Here is a 20,734-nt window from a genome sequence, read left to right on the forward strand (position 1 = left end):
AACTATGAAAATACTAAATCTCCACAAAAACTCCTGATAATAACAGTCATATGCTGACTAGTGACTGACTTCGAGAAGTAAATCCAAGAGTTCAAATGAAAAGCAGTGATCAGTGGAGTTTAAACCAGGTCTATTGTGAGATAGGAACCCACTGAAGACAATTGGTGAACGGTTGCTCAACTTCGTGGATTGATTGGAGTTAGATATAAACACCATCAGATGCCGGCTCAGTGGTCTATCGGTTAAGTACTATGGCGCGAGACGGCCGTTCAGTGCTTTCAGGTTTTCTCTGGTGGTCTAGCTTCAATTGACTCACGCTTTCAACTATAAGATAAATAAATCATTCAATTCTTCATTTATTCAAATTATAATCTATGTAGTATTAGTAATAGCAATAATAATACTCAATAAAATTATCAAGATAATAGAATAAATTACCAAGATTAAAATGGAATTAAATTGACTAATTTATTCGGAAAATATGTGTAGTGATTGAACATAAAAAGAAATTAATGTATTTTATGGAAGGATTAAATTTTTAACCATATTTTGGGGAGAGAAAAATTATGGCACTTATATGTAAACAATAAGCAATCATAACGACTGTTGACTAACTAGACAAAACATCTACATAAACACACTGGTTAATTAATGATTTCATCAAAATTTTGTTTCAGTAAATCATTTCGAAATATTAACTGAAAGAATACTGTCAATATGAAGACAGTTTCTCTTTTTCTTTTCTAAAAATGATGAAGAGAAATTTTTCAGATGGAATTTGGTTCCGACCGTTGCTGCTACCTTGACGTGGTGGTCGGGCTTGCCTATCGTGATGATCCAATCGAGCTACGCTGGCTGGAACAATCGTTCCTCAAGGTCCTACCATGCCAGACAGGTCGGTTGAAGAGCGGTGAGACTAAAAGCAGCAATCCCAAGGTCCGAAGGCGAAGTCGTACTGCTGACTGTACAGAGGTGTGAAAGCAGTAAGATGTTTCCTTCAGACAACCAGCATGACAGCGATGCTGCCTTCCCACAAGGAGGGGTGGGGTTAGAAAAGGTCGACCCTAAAAATGCACACCTCGCCTTATCCCACGGATATCCGTCTCCGGCGGTAAGGACTTTTGAAGAACGGAGCTAACACATCAAAAATCCCCCACAAAAAGGCCGTGCGTGACCGGCCTCAAGCAGATGTCCCTTGGGCACTGCGGTCACGCTCCCAGGTCGTTAAGACCAACACTAATCCAACTTCTTTTTCAGGTCCCTCAAGAAATACCCTTCCACGGTGTGGGCAGCCGGGAAGTGATACTAGCCCTCATACCCTTAACTGCACACGAGACCAAGTTGGTCGCTTTCAAATCCTTCCTACACCTAATAACTCTGTTATCTCCACGACTAACCCTTCCCTCGTCCTTTTATCACCTCGCACCGCTAGGGCAAACGATTCGAATAAACAGAATGTTATTCCTGGTCTCCTGAAACCACGCTCTAAACTACATATAGGAACTTTTAATGTCCGAACATTGTGCCAAATAGGACAACAGGCTTCCTTAGCTAGGACTCTAGAATCTTACACCATCGATGTGTGCTGCGTCTCCGAAACGCGCATACAAGATCCGAGTAGTGTCATTCATTTGACCTCACCTAATCAGAATAAAGTTTCATCTCGATACACGCTTCGGGTATCTGGAAGCCCTGATGCTGCTTCCCGTGGCCTCGCTGGAGTAGGTATAGCATTAAGTCCTAGGGCAGAACTAGCTCTTTTAGACTGGATCCCAGTAGACAGTCGTCTATGCGCTGTCCGACTAAACGGATCAGTAAGGACCCGGAAAGATAGGGAAACTCGTCGTTGTCTCTTCGTCGTCTCTGCCTACTCCCCCACTGACTGCAGCTCAGATGATATAAAAGATGAGTTCTACAGGAAACTTTCTGACCTTCTCCGAGAAGCTAGGCGTTCTGATGTAGTAATAGTAGCAGGTGACTTTAATGCTCAAGTAGGTAAACTAAGTGAAAGGGAAAGACACCTGGGTGGATCTTATGGTGTCATGGCGAAAAGAACAGATAATGGCGACCGTCTGTTGCAGCTGTGCTCAGATAACCGCCTATTTCTTGCAAATACTAACTTTAAACATAAGGAAAAACATCTTTTGACATGGCGACCCCCGAATTCGTCCCAACGTTGGACCCAATTAGATCACATCGCTATCAGCCACCGATGGAGGGGCTCGATAGAAGACTGTCGCTCATTCTGGGGCACATGTTTAGATTCAGATCATGCTCTAGTGCGAGCACGTATCTGTCTGCGACCTACTGGACGTAGGAAAGACACTGCAGGGAAGCCTCTAAGGGTTCTACTTAATGATAGGCAAGCTAAGAATATATTTCAGGAACAACTAGAAAAACAGTTAGGCAGCCATGTAAGTAGTGTCCACCCCGAGGCAGCGTGGAATGACATCCGAAAAGCTGTGGAAACAGCAGTGATGTCCGCTAGTAAGGTAAACCATAACGTTAGGGAGGAACAATGGATCTCGGCAGCATCTACCGCACTGATAGATGCTCGTAAACTCATCCCACCTGGCTCTGAGCATAACGAAGAGCGGAGTCAACTTAAGCGCAGGCTTATAAGAAGTCTACGTAATGATCGTGAACAGTGGTGGGTAGCGAAAGCAAGAGAGATGGAAAAGGCAGCGGCAATAGGTAACAGTAGGCAGCTATTCAGACTCGTTAAAGAAACCGGTATTAGGAACCCGAATATCAGTGAAACCATCTCAGATAAAGATGGGCATATTATTCATTCTCAATCCAGGAGATTGGATCGATGGGCAGAACACTTTAGGGATCAGTTCAACTGGCCTTCAGCCACGCTTCAATTACCCACGATCCCCAGTCGTCCTGAATGGCAAATTGACGTAAGTCCTCCAACCCTCTGTGAGGTTGAAAAAGCTATAGGAAATCTGAAGCGAGGGAGAGCCGCAGGCCCTGACAGGTTTACCCCTGAGATTTTTAAGGATGGTGGTCCAGTACTAGCAGTGAGATTGACTGAGGTCTTAGGTAGAATCTGGGAACTGGACGTAATTCCATCTGACTGGTCCCAATCACTGATTGTGCCAGTCTATAAGAAAGGACAAAAGTCCTCCTGTGACAATCACAGAGGGATCAGTTTGACTAACATAGTGTCTAAAATATCAGCTTCAATAATACTAGGTCGCCTAACCAAAGCTCGTGAAGAGCAGACTAGAGAAAACCAGGCTGGTTTTCGACCTGGACGTGGTTGCATAGACCAGATATTCACCCTACGTCAGGTTCTAGAACATAGACACAAATTCAGACGTCCCACAATAGTAGTATTTCTTGACCTTAAGGCGGCATTTGACTCCGTTGATCGTGAGGTTCTATGGCAATGTTTGTCACTGAAAGGAGTACCAAAGAAGTACATTAACCTCATAAAGGCTCTCTACTCGAACACAACTGGTCGAGTTAGAGCCTATGGCGAACTGTCATCAGAACTGATTACCACAAGTGGCGTTCGTCAGGGCTGTCCACTCTCACCATTCTTGTTTAACTTTGTCATTGACATACTTTTAGAGATAGCACTTTCATCAGCTAAACCCCCAGGAGTTGAACTTTTACCAGGAGGCTCACTTGTTGACTTAGAATACGCCGACGACATAGTTTTACTTGGTGAAGACGCTGACAAAATGCAGAGTCTTCTAACCACCATAAGCAACAATGCAGGCATGTTCGGGATGCGATTCTCTCCCTCGAAGTGCAAAATGTTACTTCAGGATTGGGTTGCAGCGACACCTGAACTAATGATAGGGAGTGAAGTAGTTGAGCGTGTAGACCACTTCACTTATCTTGGGAGTCTCATCAGCCCTTGTGGTCTGGTGTTTGACGAAATCTCAGCACGGATACAGAAGGCTCGTCTAGCTTTCGCCAACTTGCATCATTTGTGGCGTAGGCGAGATATCCGTCTAGCAACCAAAGGACGGGTTTACTGTGCAGCAGTTCGCTCCGTCCTACTTTATGGCAGTGAAACATGGCCGGTAAGAGTAGAGGATATTCGTAGGCTACTAGTGTTCGATCATAGGTGTCTTCGAAGCATTGCTCGTATATCCTGGGACCACCGGGTAAGTAATGAGGTTGTTAGGAAACGAGTACTAGGTAGGGATGGCAAATCGATTGATGAAGTAGTGAAACTTCATCAGTTGAGATGGCTGGGACATGTGTTACGTATGCCCGACCACCGACTGCCCCGACGTGCAATGTTTCATGGTGTAGGAGTAGGTTGGAAGAAAGCTAGGGGTGGCCAGACCAAAACGTGGCACAAATCCATGAAGTCACTGACAAGTGGACTGGGCCATGTTGGTAGGTGTAGACTACCTGGTTGTGATTCGCGAGATGATAGCAATCGATGGTTAGAGACCTTGAATGACATGGCTCAAAATCGTTTGCAATGGCGAAGATGCATCCACTCTTTGTGTTCTACCAAATTCTAATCTTCTGAATTTCTCATGTCTTTATGTTTTTCTCTTTCCAAATTTATTTCACTGTGTTATACTCCTTCAATAATTTCTTCAAACCCTAATCTTTTGGATTTCTGATTATACTCTTACTACTTCTTCCACTATGGGATTTGAATCGACAACTGCATCTCTGTGCTAATGTGGTATGGCAACTCGAACTGATGTACGTACGTACGAAGTTCTACGTTGTGAATTTGGTTCCGTTAATTCTGTAATTAATATATTATGATCAGCTTCATCATAAGCTAAAGGTTTGATTATTTAGAAACAGAGCGCTTGTAAATTCTAGATTATTGGAAGAAGTTAATTGGAAATCCTACGTGACTTGGGTTAAAAACCTAGTTGGAACTTGTCAGTAAGGCGTACATGGTATTTTAAGGAAAATAATAATAGTCCCCGATAGGTTTGAACTCGAGTAACCCTGTCCTAAAGTCTGAGATGTTATGACTGAGTTATTCAAGCAGCAATTGAGATTTTTACACCTGACTGACCATGGAGCGCTGACTACTGTCGTATTAATCTGGCTCTTTTATCACTGATCCACTTTGATTGGTTATTTGGCAAGATTACAGGTGGGAATTACTAAGGAGTCCGAAATGTCATAAACCTCTAGGTCCGAGGTTCCCTGTCGACCATCTACATACACTGAACATATAAACACATTTCACTCAATCCTGAGTCAGCTAGACTGGTGGCTGCACTACAACTTGATCAGCGCTTACAGGACCAGACAAACACGATATTGATCGCTATATAGTGACCAACCAATGTATGAAGTTGAAAAAAGTACATCATGCATACATAGATTTAAATTTACACTTTGTCTAGTCAGTATTTTCTCTTCAGGTGACTCCAATTCTGTGTGATAGATATGTGGAGTAAAACAACTGTTAAAAAAATTCATACATTTCTGCCTACTGAAACATGTAAGTAATTAAAAACATATCAACCTTTCTCTACTGTTTATAACATCGTGACAAAACTTTTATGACATAACTTGATTGTAAACTTTGTTCTCGTGACTTTGTTAACAATCACGACGTTTTCTGAATGTCAGTCATTCATATATAATGTCGAACCTGAGACATGTGTACATCGGTTTAAGTTACCATGCCTCATCAGTACAGAGATATGAAATGGTCAAGGAAAGTCCCAGAATGGCAGGAGTAGTAACAGTATTAGTGGTGGTAGAAAAGATTAGGCACCGAAAAGACAATTCAAGAAGAGAATATTAATCAGTGAAATTAAAGGAATTCATAGGATAACTTGAGGACAATGAGTGAATGTACATGCTAATGATTTCTAGCTTTGTCATTCAAAATCTGTAAATATTGGTTACGATAATCGGCGGAACCCAGCCAGCCTAGAGAACACAACGTTATCAAAACTTTTTCTTATCGTTAAAAAAATCATAATGAAGACATCAGTGATAAATAAAACGACTACTAACTTACTGGGTTTCCATCTTTCTCTAGTTCTGCAATACGATTAGCTTGTGCTTGTACTTGTCCTCGTAATTTAGTTATTCGTTGATGAAAGCGTTTATCATTGAGGTATGTACTAAATTCATTTGGGGGAAACATGTATTGAGATATCATTTGTTGAGGTTGTTCAATTAAATTCAAGTTGAATTTAGTACGTTGTGTGGTTGTGGGCTAAAAGGAATTTGAAAAAGGTTGTGATAATAATTATCACCATTATAATTACAACATAGTTAAAGCATAATTTGATAAAGTTAAGTTTGGGATACTCTTAAGTCTTCTCATTATTCGAAAACAATAACACTATGCAACAGTGTGGGAATAGCAAATCTAGAAATCATATTAAATGTCATAAGAGTTGGCAAAGTACGAATCTCAAGTCAGAAGAAAGCAACATAGGAACTATGCACATATGCACACCGGTCATATTCTCCATAAGATATCAACAGAGAATGATGAAGAATATTATGGTAGAAGTAACAATAGTTCCAGCGATAGTAAGAAAAAGCACCAGACTGAATGAACTTGTGCAGTAAACATTGTAGCTTAATTTTGGAACAATGTCTAAGGGAACGCAATGATTGGATATATCTATGGTTCTAAGATCGATTATGAGACATGTCAACAAACACCATAAACTATTAGTCGCGACATTTGTTTAAACACATTTACTGAAGGCTAGAGATAATATTTTCAACTTAAACTGGCAAAGCATGATTATTATTGCTTACTGTTTTCTTCACTAAGTTAGCTAATAGAATGAACCACTACAATACTTCAAAATCGGGCCATAATTTAACATTGGTAGAAAGAACTATTCTGTAAATCTACTCATTAAAACTATGTTTTGCAATATTTTACGAAAACCCCACAGTATTATGAAGTCATATATATGTATATATACATATATATTGTCTTTTTATTTCATTTCAGCATAATTAAAACTGTATTTGGATAGTGAAGCTGAGTCTTTGATTGAAAAAAACTAAGATCTAATAAAACTCGCTAACCAAACGAAATGGTCAGTGATCTATGCAAGGATACCTTGAATTATCTTCAAAATAAAAACGCTAATTGTTTATATTGTGTAAATATTGATGAGAAAGAAAATGAATAAATATTCGGCTACACTTGGTGTTTTTGTGAAATTCTATCTGAAGTATATGTACAAGAAGTAGTGTGATTGAAGTGTTATAACTTATTTATAGAGGTACATCAGATTATTTGAGGTAGTTCTGATACGAAACAAAGGTTGCGCATTTCCGAGTTTTTATTGATCACATTATTTGTCTGAACACGACAATCGATTCAGTGACTTATATTAATAATTCACTTTACAGCAGAATTATTAGATATTATAAAAAAAATAAGAGAAACCTATTTTGACTTTTGAACTGATTAGAATATGATGTTTAGTGGGGATAGTTGACATCAAGGACTGACTTCAACTAGACAATCACTGAAGATGATGGAGCACTAGACTGTTGTTTAAGACTTTTCTATTTAGGATCTACAAAAACTTGAGTTCAGGTGTGTAATGGAGGAACAAATTATTTTCGATATCACCATATGATTGTGTATATAATTGCAAAATAGCCAAGTTTTGAAATATGAACCAGTTAACTTCAACTCATTGATTTGTAAGTAACGTGCTTTCTATGAAATCAATTCCAGTGTTAGAAGGAGCAGGGGCTGATACCCCTTATCTAGTATCAAACCAGAAAGACAAAGGAGTTTTTCAATATCCCTTGGTTTTCAGCAGTTATCCAAGTGAAGCCAACTTTCAAGAACGTTAAATAGTTTTGTTCACCATTTATAAGTTAACTCTGTAATTGGGAGCTTCATGGAAAAGTCTAGACATTTTAGCCTTGTATTCTGTCTATGACTCAATGAAATAAGGCAGCGATAAAAATTGGAGTAATGTACAGGAATTCGTTGTAATATATTGTATAGATCATCACGAAAGTAACTCATGAAACGCTCTCAGGGATAGGGTATCTTATAACCAACTGTACGATATCAAGTTTTAACACGATATCCAAATGTCTATGAATGCAATTGTGTACACTATTCTGTCTACTGATATTTAGTGCGTCTAAGCAAACTCGGTAGTTTATTTACACTGTTTTTCTGACACCTTATGGCCAATGGAAAATGATTTAATGACTTTTCACCATGTAGCATTTAGAAACAGAAATATCAAATGTTTCAGCTTAAAAGACAAGGATTAAACAATCTGTTAGGCTACATGTTTAGGCCTCTCTAGATCTGTGAAGTCACTTAAGTCGAATATTAGACTAAAAATCCAAATAAGATCACAAACTTTAGTTAGTGGTTAATTTTACAGTGACCTAAATTCGTATTCTCAAAAAATGAGCACCCTACCTTCTCTTCTATATTCATATCACCTTACTTTTCGTGTAACGACATCTATAAATGTCCAACTATGCGAAAATCTCTAAATAGAACAGAAATCTACAGGTAACGCTGGTTGTAAAACTTTCATGAATTTTTTAGAATGAAGTTGTTACAAGGGACTTGAATTTTTAATTTCCAGGACTATAGTTTATAAAGATAAATTTCCTTATAATAGTTTTAAACTGAGAGAGGCCTACAATAATTCATTGAGCTTACCGTCAAAAATTAGTTCGATGCAAGTCATTCAAATAAGTTTAGAAGTCATATATAATTCATATATTATCGAACGTAGCAGCAAAAGCACGGCTGTGCTTCTTTGAGTTAATAATATGATGTATTTATGTTTTTCAATATTTTGTATATACAATTATATATTGCAGAACATAAACTTATTTCATAATAAACTTTCGAAACCTTATTTTTTCAGTTTAAAAACCCTCTCATTTTCTACATAGTAACAAACAACCATACATTTTACACAGATTATATCGCGATTTAATTTGACCTTAAAGTTAAGCTCATCATTAAGTATTAAGCCAAAATCCTTAACTTATAGCTTTTATAAAAATGCGGGCTAACTTTAGCGAAAAGGTTGACGGGCCTATTTAAATGAATTTTCGATTGACAAAATAAAACCTGGGGGATATTCAAAAATGAAGTAAAAGTACTTGTTATCTGCTTACTCATTGAATTAATGGATCGAAGTTGATTAGTGAATGCTCAGAAGTGCTGAGACACAGAGTAGGTGAAAAACGAAAATTTACAATAGCAGCTCAAACACAACATTTTCATGTTTGTGAATCAAGTTGTTTTGTTTTCAAGTAAGTACACCAATTAGGTTAAAGACACTTGCAAATCTTTACTGTATATACACCTCTTTATGAGGTGGTAAGACCAAATATAAAGGTCAACCTTCACAATAAGCTGTCACTTAACATGTTTCACATAATCACTATGGACCGCAATAATTTTTAGCCTATTTTTGCTCATTTAGGATCCACATTTGACTTCTCTATCGAATTTCGATTAACAAAAAGAGTCAATATTTTCACCTCAATTTATCATTGTACGAAATACTGAATCATAAAGGCTTATTCCTTTACAATGGTACTTCACGGTTTGTGTTTTGATTCTGATCCATATTATTAAAAATTGAAATGTTGAGAACAACAGAATATAAATCACACATAGTTCTGCTAGTCATTGGGACTCATCATTGAAATTTGATCTTCAGTAACACTAAGAAATCTTTACCTTAGACTCATATTCTAAACAAAGACTGGTTATTTCAGTTCACCTGATGAGTTTTAAGGAATTAATGAATTCACTGATAAATCTGTTCCGTATACATTACATTCAATATCTCATGATACAACTATGTTCTAGAGTTATGAAAGAAGTGGCATATGGAACTGCTATGGATTTTAAACGTCCATCTAAAAAATGTATGATAAACTAGAATGAATATATTTAAACAAATAGCTCGCATTAAATACAGCTCCTAAGAAATCAAAGTATTTATACAAACAATTACGAAGTGTTCCATTTACATCTTCAAGTTGGAAAAACAAAAACCACATTTCTGCAGACGATTAAAAGTCGGACGTCTACGGTCTGCCCTAGTTCCTGATAATTTTATGAGTTATCAGTGTAGGGTTGTGAAGATTGTTGTGCTTTAATTGAGATCATGAACTGAACAATGTTAGACCGCCGTCCAGTGCTTCCAGGTTTCCACTGGTGGTCTAATGTTGATCACTCGTGATCTTAATTAGACTTCGATGGACATGGTGTTGCGTAAATTTTCGAATCTCTCTCCAAAAGGTGTCATATACCTTATTATGATTGTTTAGCGAGTTTGTATTTGTATATACTACGGTCAAATCTATTCATCTGAACACAAGCAAAACATGTACAAAAAATATTAGATGATTTTGTTTGGCAATGTATTACTATTTATTTTGAGTCCAAGATGAAAATATGGAAACCGATTCACTTTACTCAGAAAAACATAACTCATGGCTTCCTAAATCGATATTTTCACTCTTAGGTTATATGAATTGTTATTCCAATCATGTACGAAAAATCAAAATAATTAGGAGCATATTCTCAGTTTTTATTTGGATCCAAGTGAGCATTTTACATCACAACTAATCCAAATACGTATCAGTTCAAAGACACGTGGTTTTAAGGTGGTGTTGTATGACTGAATGACTACTGAGTAGTATCTTGTAATATTTATCTGGTCCGCTAGTACTGATTGAATGTGGATTCTGATCTAAGTGATTAGAAAGCGTATGCACTATGTTACAATGTCTAGTAACTAAAAGTGATCTTCTGTAGGTCTACGTATCATGTCAGTAACATAAATTTCAAGACAACATTGAAGTCCTATTATATGTTATCCGTATGAGCTAATTTGAGACAGATCTCTTCCGGTGTTTAGAAAATCTACGAGCCAGCTTTGTTTACATATGACCAAAACCAGAAGGAGCTGTTTTTTTAAAATAAAAAATAGGAGTGTGTAGACGAAAGTCCATAACCAAATAGTATTTATAATGGTAAGTTGTAAAAACGTACATGAGCAATATCAAATGAACTGTTCTCGGTTACTCTAAAATCCAGAGCTTGGTATTCCGATGTGCAGATTGAAGCCGCAGGTGTTGATTGATTCAGTTTGTTGATGCAAATTTGAAGTCTATTAATTAGAACGGAAAAGTCTTTCCCGGCTCTGTAAAGATATGTCTCATCAGGTAAGTTTCTGCAATCGTTTAGGTTTTCAATACAATGTTTTCCTTCAGCATCCTGAAATGAGATTTCTGGTAATATATTCCGCCTGTCATTATTGATCTCAGCGTCATAACCTTCATCTGTTTCATAGTTATTCACTATATGAATGTAAAATGACGTTCTTGACATTTTTACCTTTCAAAATTTCATCAACATCTTTAAGAGCTGAAGCCAAAATTCGGCTAGCCTCTAGATTACTCATTTAAATCACATATCTAGTAATTGCTGATTGAAACTATCTAAACACGCTTGTAGATTAACATAATCAAATTCACGCGATTTCGGTTTTTCGTGGTGTTTACTACAGAACAACAAGCACTTTCAAAAAACAAATCTAGGTTTTACTTTCAATAAAATGAGGCAAAACATGTGCCTCACAACATGTAAACTGTTTGTCTGATCAAACTACACTTTCAGAGAAATTCGAAATGTCAACATCTCTGTTACAAGCTAGCGTAATTCATTTACGCTCACGTTATGGAGCTAACGTACGCTACCCGGTCTCTGATATCGTCAGATATGAGTAACCTAGACACTCAAATTCACTAACGCTGGGGCATATGACATTTATTTCAAAGCTAGTCTGCTTTGGAAATAAATGACGGTAGAAACAGGTGCTATTGCAATACAATAATTATATCTTGGATCAGCTCTTTTACTAGGACCAACCACAGGTTCTAGGCATTTGATTATGTTCAATACATGGTAGTCTAGTCACTGGACTTCATTTATTTTAGTCGTTTTGATCATGTTTTGCGGATTTGTATATCTTGTTGTTTGAGTGAATGCGTTTGTCTCAGGTTAGTATAGATGCTGGATACTAGCAACTAAGACTATCCACTTAGGGGAATGTGGTCACTACATCTAGGAGAGCATTTCAAATGGGGGAACCTTTAATTAGAAAAAGTGTGAACACACCTGAGTGTTAGCCTTTTTTTGTACAATCCTTTGAGTGTTTCATCGAGGACAATGATGTGGTCATATAGATCAGGTAGTCACATCATGATAAATCTATCATCTTGGGATAAGTATATTACATCGGTAAGACCAATTAAAGAAGCGCAGCCTGTTATTATTTCACAGATTCACGTAAATATACGTAAGTTGGCAATAATTGTAAGCAAGTTTTGGACGGTTGTCCCTCTCTAATTTTCCATCCTGTTTCTTCACCTAAAACTTTACTCGATTTTAAACTATGAACCATCCCCTAATATCTTTTCTTTCAAACACTGCCTGACTTATTTTCTAATTTTCCAGTTCCACTGCCGAAGAATAGGGACAATTTCCCAGAAGCTTGTGTGAGCTTTGGTTATGAAGGTTCTGAAATATTAAGCACATTTCAGGTCATTAACCCGATGACAGTCAAGTATTTACCTAGACTATCTGGATTTTTACTGAATCAAACGAGTGACAATGTCAGTAGCATCACGCGAACCCGTGAATTGGCTGCGATACAAAGCGTCTGATCTTGTTCCCTTTGGATCATTACCACTTCTCATAACTGGTCTTTTATACTTAGTATTTGTTGAATAACTTGAATCCCGAAAATAATCCAGGCAATTTTTATTGCTGGATGACTTAACATGTTTTTTGTACTTATTGATATGCAAAGATTTTTACTTGGACTAGATATATATATTTCATATGAACCATTCCAAAGATCGTTTATCACTTAATTTATAAATAATAGCTACAAATGACAATTCGCTACCAAGAGCCACATTAGATTTAAAATAAATTCGACACTTCTTACTTCTGATTATCATTACATGTTTATGAATGTTACCGGGATAACTACCGCAACCACTTATGAGAATTCCATATGATACCTATCATGTTCCTAACTGTGGTTCCATAAGTCATATCCCAACTTTGAAATATTTTCTGCCAAGTTTTTTATTGTTATATTTCTCATTAGAATACATGTTGAGCTGACGTGTACATGCGTTGTATTATATCATCTTTATGCCAATTGAATTTACCAGTTATTTGAACCGCCTTTCAACATTTTCCACCAGACCCATCACAGTCATTGTTGTTATATGTATTTGAGTTTAGCAGTTAGACTGTCTAATGATAAGATTAACGCCAAGTAAACAAATATTTCTGGATCGCAATTTGTAAATAATTAGATAGCTCGAAACCGTTAATGCCACAAACTCTTGATATTTCCGAGTCACGTAACACAGAAATACACATTACCACTAGATAATCATTAATGACGACTTAGCAATCACGTAATGTGATTGATAAAGCCGGTGAGACTAACAATATAAACTCCTTTGACAAACTTACTTTTGATTATTATTGAATAATGTTTTCTAATAGCTATCTCTATCCATTATCGATGGTTCAGGTATTTTTCCTTATCAGTTGCTCATTTAGTAAACATCTAGGAACTTTGTCAGTCCACTGAAGAGTTTAGTGACACAAATATTCATGCAAATCACCAGTATAAGTAGTCGAGCAAATCTGAAAAACGAAGACATTTCTGTCAAATTCACTCCAACACTGACAAAGGGTCATACAGATATCACAGACATGAGTTGGACGTTTCACTCCCTTTAATTACAACTTGTACTCTCCCTGATGATCACATGAACATCACTTACTATTTATTATCCTGCAAAAACTTATTTTACTGAAAGTTTATGTGTCACTTCTTTTTCACTTTTTACGGATCACCACATTTTAACTTCATCTACATAGGTAAGTGCCACCGGGCTAACTTTATCTAACCGAGTGCAGAAATGGAAATAAGATTGTTCTTTATAGACCTCTTTCGCGTTTACTTTTTAATATTTCTACACGGACCCAGGTCCTTGGAAATGTCCGATGGGTGATAGCCTAGCCACCCGTCTGTACTAATATTAGTCGTTTCGATGATTTGTAGACTTGTATATCTCTTAGTTTGAGTGAGTGAGTTTTGCCTCATGACGGTTGTGTTGACAGTTAAAAAATTATCTAACTCAAGTTGAAGGATTCCTGAAAACTACACAAAGAGATTTGAAATTTTTGGATGATTGGAAGAAGTATTAAAAATGATGAGGTCACAGTTCATTCTAGACACTTATTAGTCAAGATGCGTACGGCTTAATAAAGAATCTGGTTTTTCAAGAGAAACCAATTTCACTGGTATATGGATTTCATAAGGAAATAATACCTGATAATTTTCGGTACTTCATCTTTTGGCGTAGACATAAATCAACATTACATAGGTTAGTGAGAAAGAATGATCAGAAATTTGGAAACCTCATATTTGAAATGCGAAACAGGACGTGAAGTGAGATTTTGAGGACCATTTTAATGTCTAATATCATGGTAAGTTGGTTACTGGTATATATATTATGAATTCCAAAAATGAATTAAGGAACCTAAAGGTTGATTCCAAGAATTTAAAACATTTATACTGCATTAATTAGTTGTCACGATGTATCAAAGTCCCAAAATCATACGATTTTGCACTTATGACTTATTCTCGTGCAAATATCAGAAACGCTTCAGCAAATAATCACAAACCAGTTAACAGGGACGCTCATAGGGACAGTAAAAACGTCAGGTTTGCTCAAGGCTTCCAGCCGTTTCGCTTTAACGGCCTTAAACAGCCTAGCATGAAGCGACCACTCCTCATTTCAAATGCTGTGAGTTTGTTGGTTGTGCGTTAGGTTGCATGAATTGTAAGTGCTCACATATTTAAGTAGTCTTTGGTTGAAGTAATATCACAAAATAATTGCGAACAACACCAATCGGGCTTTCTCTGCCTTTTAGTGTACAAGTCGGCTCCATTGTTCCTTCATAACTTGGTCTGAGATGTCAATTGTTTTACTGAACCTCATCGTCTTTGTTTAAAAGTTGATAAGGTCTGGAAAACAGTTCAAGAAGAATAACTTAACAGTTATAGATACGTGAAGTTTGTGTGAATCGCTGTTTTACTCAAGGATTAAAAAGAAATTTTTAAATAACCGGTAAGTTTTAAGTGGTAGCAATACTTTCTTCAGTTAGTAAAGTATTATTGCGATGAACATCTTTTTAACCATTACCCAGTGCTGTTTGTAGAGCTTTATATTCAGGAGATATTTTAATCGACGGAAGGGAAGTGTTTTAACGCATAACACTGAACAAGCGTTTTGGAAGCTGGACTGAATTTGAAAGTGTGCTAAATGAATTCCAAAAAATGGGAATGAATAATTTTATCACGTCTCAGACTAACCACGCACATTACATTCAGGCCGAAAGTAAATTAGTGGATGGAATGAGATTAAGATACATGTGTGTGATGTTTCAGTGAACAATTGATCGTAAACACAAACCTCAAGGTCTAACAGTGAAACGAAAACAGTGATAACTTTAACTAACGTGTGACGTTTGAGGTCTCAGTTTCTGAAATGACGATCAGTGTTATGTGTAACATTGGACTGTTGGGAATTTGTCGTAAAACCGTTTAAAAAGCTTTGCAATCATTCTTGTAACACCCACGGATGGTTCGTGGTTCATGAAGCAGTAGATTGTCTTCAGAAGATAAATAAAATATTTGGCCAGTGATTCTGTCTTCACTGTCAATAGATGGAGTACTAGGAAGTGTTAAGGACCGAACTGGTAAGCGGGTCGCTGCTACTGATGTGGGGACTGTGAAAGCTCGACTCTCCACATGTGAATGTATATAAGTATATTTCACGCTGTTCCATAATAATAACAATTTCATTCTCCAGGTGAAGCGAACAGTGTGTACATATTTAGCGGAGCCAAAAAATACACAAACAACATATCGTTGAGGAATATTGCGAACGCTTCACGATGTCAGCGGAGAGAAAAGTCGACAATTTTTGTTTAGGAACCACTAATAGTTGGGTAAGGCTTCAGTTTCTCTAACGCTTATCTTTTGAGAGTCTTCTTTACGATAAAAACATGGTTCGGAATATAAGAATGTGTGAAAACATGACAAAAACTGTCTACTATAAGAAATTATTTGTGATTGTATTTTTAACCCAACTATATAAATAACTTGTCAACTTATTTTACTGCACTAAATGTTGCTTTTCCTTCCCCAATAATAATGATGTATCAACAAACGTTTGCACAATTTCTCTTTTTGTCTTCATCGTAGTTTGATAGGGAGGTATATCAATATTCTTAATGAATAACTGTCTGCGACAATTAAGAGTAACTAGGTGTTTACTTTGTAAGTGTTCGTTTCGTTACGAGAACTTTCAAGTACTGAATCAGTTTAGAAGTTTCGCTAAAACGTTGCGTCGTATATATAAGTCTCCTAACTATGACGGTATTTTGGGCGATCAACAGAAAGATTTGCTGTACAAAGGAACACGAACTTCCAGCAAGCTTACATGGGGTTTTAGACGCTACTCATTCTTTGTCTGTGGTAAGATTTTGCCAAAAACTTAAAGACTGAGTGTCACGCCAAAATTTTTGCTCTCTTCAGTCTTCTGTGATGGGATTTAGAGGTCCACTGTTGATCATACGTTCAGCTTCAATCATGAAACTATCAAGGCACTCATATGTCAAAGTTTGTTTTTTTTTTACAACACCACCCATTACCTTAAATGCAGGGCGAATCACTCGCTCTTATACTCCTCTCTAATGACTAGCAGCCGGAGGATTGTAATTTTAGTCCATCCCCTTCTTAACATGTCAGAGTTTGTAAGCTCCTGTACCCAACCTCGAAGACATTTTCGGTATCCGCGTTCAGCTTCCACATAATATGATCCGTCCCTACCATATATTTATTGCATAACCTCTTCAACTGACAAATTCCATCAGTGCCGAAGTGCACAAGTCAGTAGTCAACCTATATGCTACCTTCAGATCCATAGTTCTCAACCTTAGACAAGTAAATACACAACCATAGTGCTTCTCAATACATCTGCCATATTTTGTGACGGGTCAAAATTAATTTTTTACCGACTGATAGAAATGGATAATCGCCATCTTCTATCCTGATCGCTGTTAAGGGTACCATTATTTGTTAGAGAGGATCGGCGTTCTTTCTTTGCAGCAAAAACAATCTCTTGTCAGCCTCGTCATAGCTGTTCTCATTGCTAATGTAATGTAGGACGACCAGAGAATCCATCTACCTCTGTAAACTTGATATCTAACTTGGATTGCAATCGAGACCCTATGCAAGCTGCTAACATTGCTGTCGTAAGCTTCAGGCATGATATGGTCGGAACCTTCACTGAATATATGAATTTCCAATAGAACGGATTCTGTGTGCGGAAACAGTATGGAGCGTGAAAAATCAATGCTCTCAACCCTCGGAAAGTCACTTAAAAATTTCAACCAACGACTGCCTTCTTCCTCCAGAATCCCTTTGTTCCAGTCTAGTCCTAATTTACCCCAAAGTTGAAGAAACTACTTTATGGTGAGTTTCAACAAAGATGACAATCCCAGTGGATGATGTGGTGAGGTTACACGCGATAAAATAACTCGCTTAGTTAGGGATCGTTTTGGTACTCGTACCATTTTTGTAATTAGCTTTATTACGATTTGGACTTTTCATCAATTCTTACAACCCATACAGTTACCACTATCGTCTGTGAAATGTTTATTTAAAAAACATGACCTTTGATCTCCCGTTCTGGTTTGTGACCACACATAACATGACCCGTTGATTGTCACCCACAAATATTCTGCTGCAAACGCAGGCTGCTCTAATTTCTGGATAAACCAATCTATTCACTCTTTTCAAGTCATATTCTGACCCTGTCATTCACTATCCTCTCCTACAATTTGACCTAGTCGTTTAATATAACGTTCATAAGACTACTGGCAATTCACAGTTAACATACAACAATGACATCATTAGAAAGCACTATCTAGATATTACTCACCAATATGCGTTGGATCTTTGCTTATAATTTGATCAGCGATTGCAGATTTTGTTTATAGATTCATTGCTTAACTGTATAACAAACACATCATAAATTCGTACTCACTAACAACATAGTTCAGTTACCACGTTCGAAATGAGAATGAATCGTTTTAATTATTAAGAGTTTGTGACTAGTTAGTGTGACACTTGTAGCAATGTAATATATGTTACGGGAGAACTGAAGACATTTGGCTGATCAAAACCTTTCTACTGTACATCAATTTTACTGTGTTTTTGGATGTGTTTGTTTTACTTAACCTTTGGACTTGTTTGTTTATATCATTCTTTTCGGACATTTTGTTTTTTTGTCATTGGTTTGGTATTTGGAAGTTTTTCGCTCCGGGAACCTACAAAGTTGAAGGTTTGTTCTGTAATTGTTATAATAATTGTTGTTAGAACGACTTTGGTCGATTATTTGTGAATTGCGAATAAACTTGGTATCTAATTTGGGGTTTTCGTTCTCTTGCCTACTTGGGTTCGTGATTTGCGAATATCGACGGCCAGTACTTCAATAGTTGGAACGGGCAAAACTCATAATTGGACGTAACAATATACAGCCCCTGTATTTGTCTAGAAAGAGGGAGAAAAGGCTACTAGTTTGAATTATTACTCGTATAATATTGCTTTCTCAGAAAAGCTACATATTAATTTGTCAGTTCCGTCAAAAATGATCATGATTATAATGGTAAGGATTATTTATTTTTGTATATTAAAATCTTGTATAGTGTTCTGATATAGTTTAACACAAAGTTGTCTCAGCCTGCGTTTACCAAACAACTACCAGACATCCTTGTTCATCAACATCATGTGGGGTCACAAATCGTATGTTGTGTTTTTGAGGCCCTTTTTTTCAAATGTCTGGCAATGGTCTATTTTTGACTTCATATATAGTGAAATTCACTTGTTCGAATTTACACTATAACACACAGCTACATTAGATCGAATTAATATTCAAAATCTACATCAAACTACTAGTTAACTAGAATACAAGCTATATAACAAGCACAAACAATGCGGAAGCTGAAGTGTGATGGCAAAAAATGCTGTTAATAGCTGATAACTGACGACATCCGAAATACTCAATAACATACAACATATGAGCAAGAACCCGTAGCATACCCTTTTTCGCCATCCCTCCCTGTCATCTAAAGTTATCCATGTATCTTCCTATGAACCCGCTACTGTATCACATTCCAACTAGGAGGATGGGTAAAAGCAAATGAAGTAAAAGCTAGGGATTGAAATGTAATCCATAATAAAATTATGCTTTAAAATAAGATAACCATCCACTAAATGAATAAAAAACTGCCCTATATTACTTGATCTGCTATTCATTTTGAACTTTGAAAACTGGATGTGCTACAACGAACATATATCCTATTTCCGTGAAAAAAGGATAACATTTGAAATTGTATATCCCAACATAAATACTAACTGTTTTTGTGGAAATGATCGAAGAGAAACCAAACGATTAAATTATTACCACAGATTATATAAGATGAGGATTAGAAATGAAAATAAGTATTTCTTGAGAAGCTTGAGCACTTATAATTCCTTTGGTGTAAGAGGTAAGTTCTGGAAGAACAAGGCAAGTTCATTGAAAACGCACAGCACACATTACATTCATGTAGAGGCTAGGTTGACTTGGTGTGTAGGAACAGAGATTTGCATTGTTTTTTCTCTATCCTTCGTTAGACCACCGGTGATCGTGTTCAGCTATGCCATAATGCATTTGGCTGATTGTACAAACATGGTGCCATAGTAGCGGCCGAACTAGCAGGTACATATAGAAGCAGAGGATCCGTGTAAATAGTGTTTAATTAATGAATTCAATATTCGCTAGCTAGAGATTGATAAAATATGTGTCGGTTTCTCATGGTGTATTCAATCGCACTGCTGAGTGATATGTCCAATCTGGCAGCCAAAACGTGAGATTATGTTCAAAAACGGTACCATTATTACGAAATTATGTGAAATGCATTGCAAACACCAACTCGAAGGTTTCTACCGTATTTATTGGGTTCGTTTACAACCGGAGGAAAATTCTTTCTTTATAGATTTGTAGGGTTCGTTACAACAACCTATGATAGCTAACAAATTATGGCAGCTAATGTCTGTAGCGAGGTTGAAATGTCAGACAACATTCAAATGAGGATATATAATACTAGAACAGGGAAACTGTTGAAATAAGATAGACGTTCAATCATAACATTGGAATGAGGAAAGTCTGTTTCAACTAGAAAAATAAATAAATTAAGTTTTATCATTTTATATGACTACTCAGAACATCAGGGAATATCCTTGGTTTTTCGAAAGTGTCTTCGAAGAAAATATTTTTAGAAATGAAGACCAGGCATGTCACTTACTTTTACTTATGTTCTAATAATTCAAGCTCCCAACAAGCTTTCGTTGGCTGATTAGAGCCGGCTTATGGTAGATACTGTTGTGACGTGAGGTGTTCTAAATCTCATGGTGATACACGGCATGTAGCGCGTTGCCCTCCCCCCAACTGACTAGTTGAAGGAGAAAGTGTATCGGACTACCAAATGAAATGCACAAATACTCATTCATATATATACCAGTCTATCGAGGTAAGATGGTGGTTGGATGTGGTCAACAGGAAACCCTGGACCCGGGTT

At 36.9% G+C, this 20,734-nt stretch overlaps 1 protein-coding gene across 1 annotated transcript in view; it reads right to left on the reverse strand.

Annotated features, from left to right (window-relative positions):
- Smp_138100 (hypothetical protein) overlaps positions 1 to 11,434 on the reverse strand; it is a gene marked incomplete at its 3' end in the record, with an annotated part of 87,411 nt that extends 75,977 nt beyond the window's left edge. The window contains exons 1-3 of the mRNA XM_018791273.1: positions 11,345 to 11,434; positions 11,000 to 11,307; positions 5,978 to 6,178 (exon numbers count right to left, since the gene is read on the reverse strand). Of these exons, the coding sequence (XP_018645550.1) occupies positions 5,978 to 6,178; positions 11,000 to 11,307; positions 11,345 to 11,411 (576 nt within the window). The 5' untranslated portion in view covers positions 11,412 to 11,434. The remainder of the gene's footprint in view (positions 1 to 5,977; positions 6,179 to 10,999; positions 11,308 to 11,344) is intronic.
- Positions 11,435 to 20,734: the final 9,300 nt, after the last annotated feature.

This window comes from Schistosoma mansoni (genome assembly GCF_000237925.1).
Source record: "Schistosoma mansoni, WGS project CABG00000000 data, chromosome 3 unplaced supercontig 0124, strain Puerto Rico, whole genome shotgun sequence".
Taxonomy (NCBI): domain Eukaryota; kingdom Metazoa; phylum Platyhelminthes; class Trematoda; order Strigeidida; family Schistosomatidae; genus Schistosoma; species Schistosoma mansoni.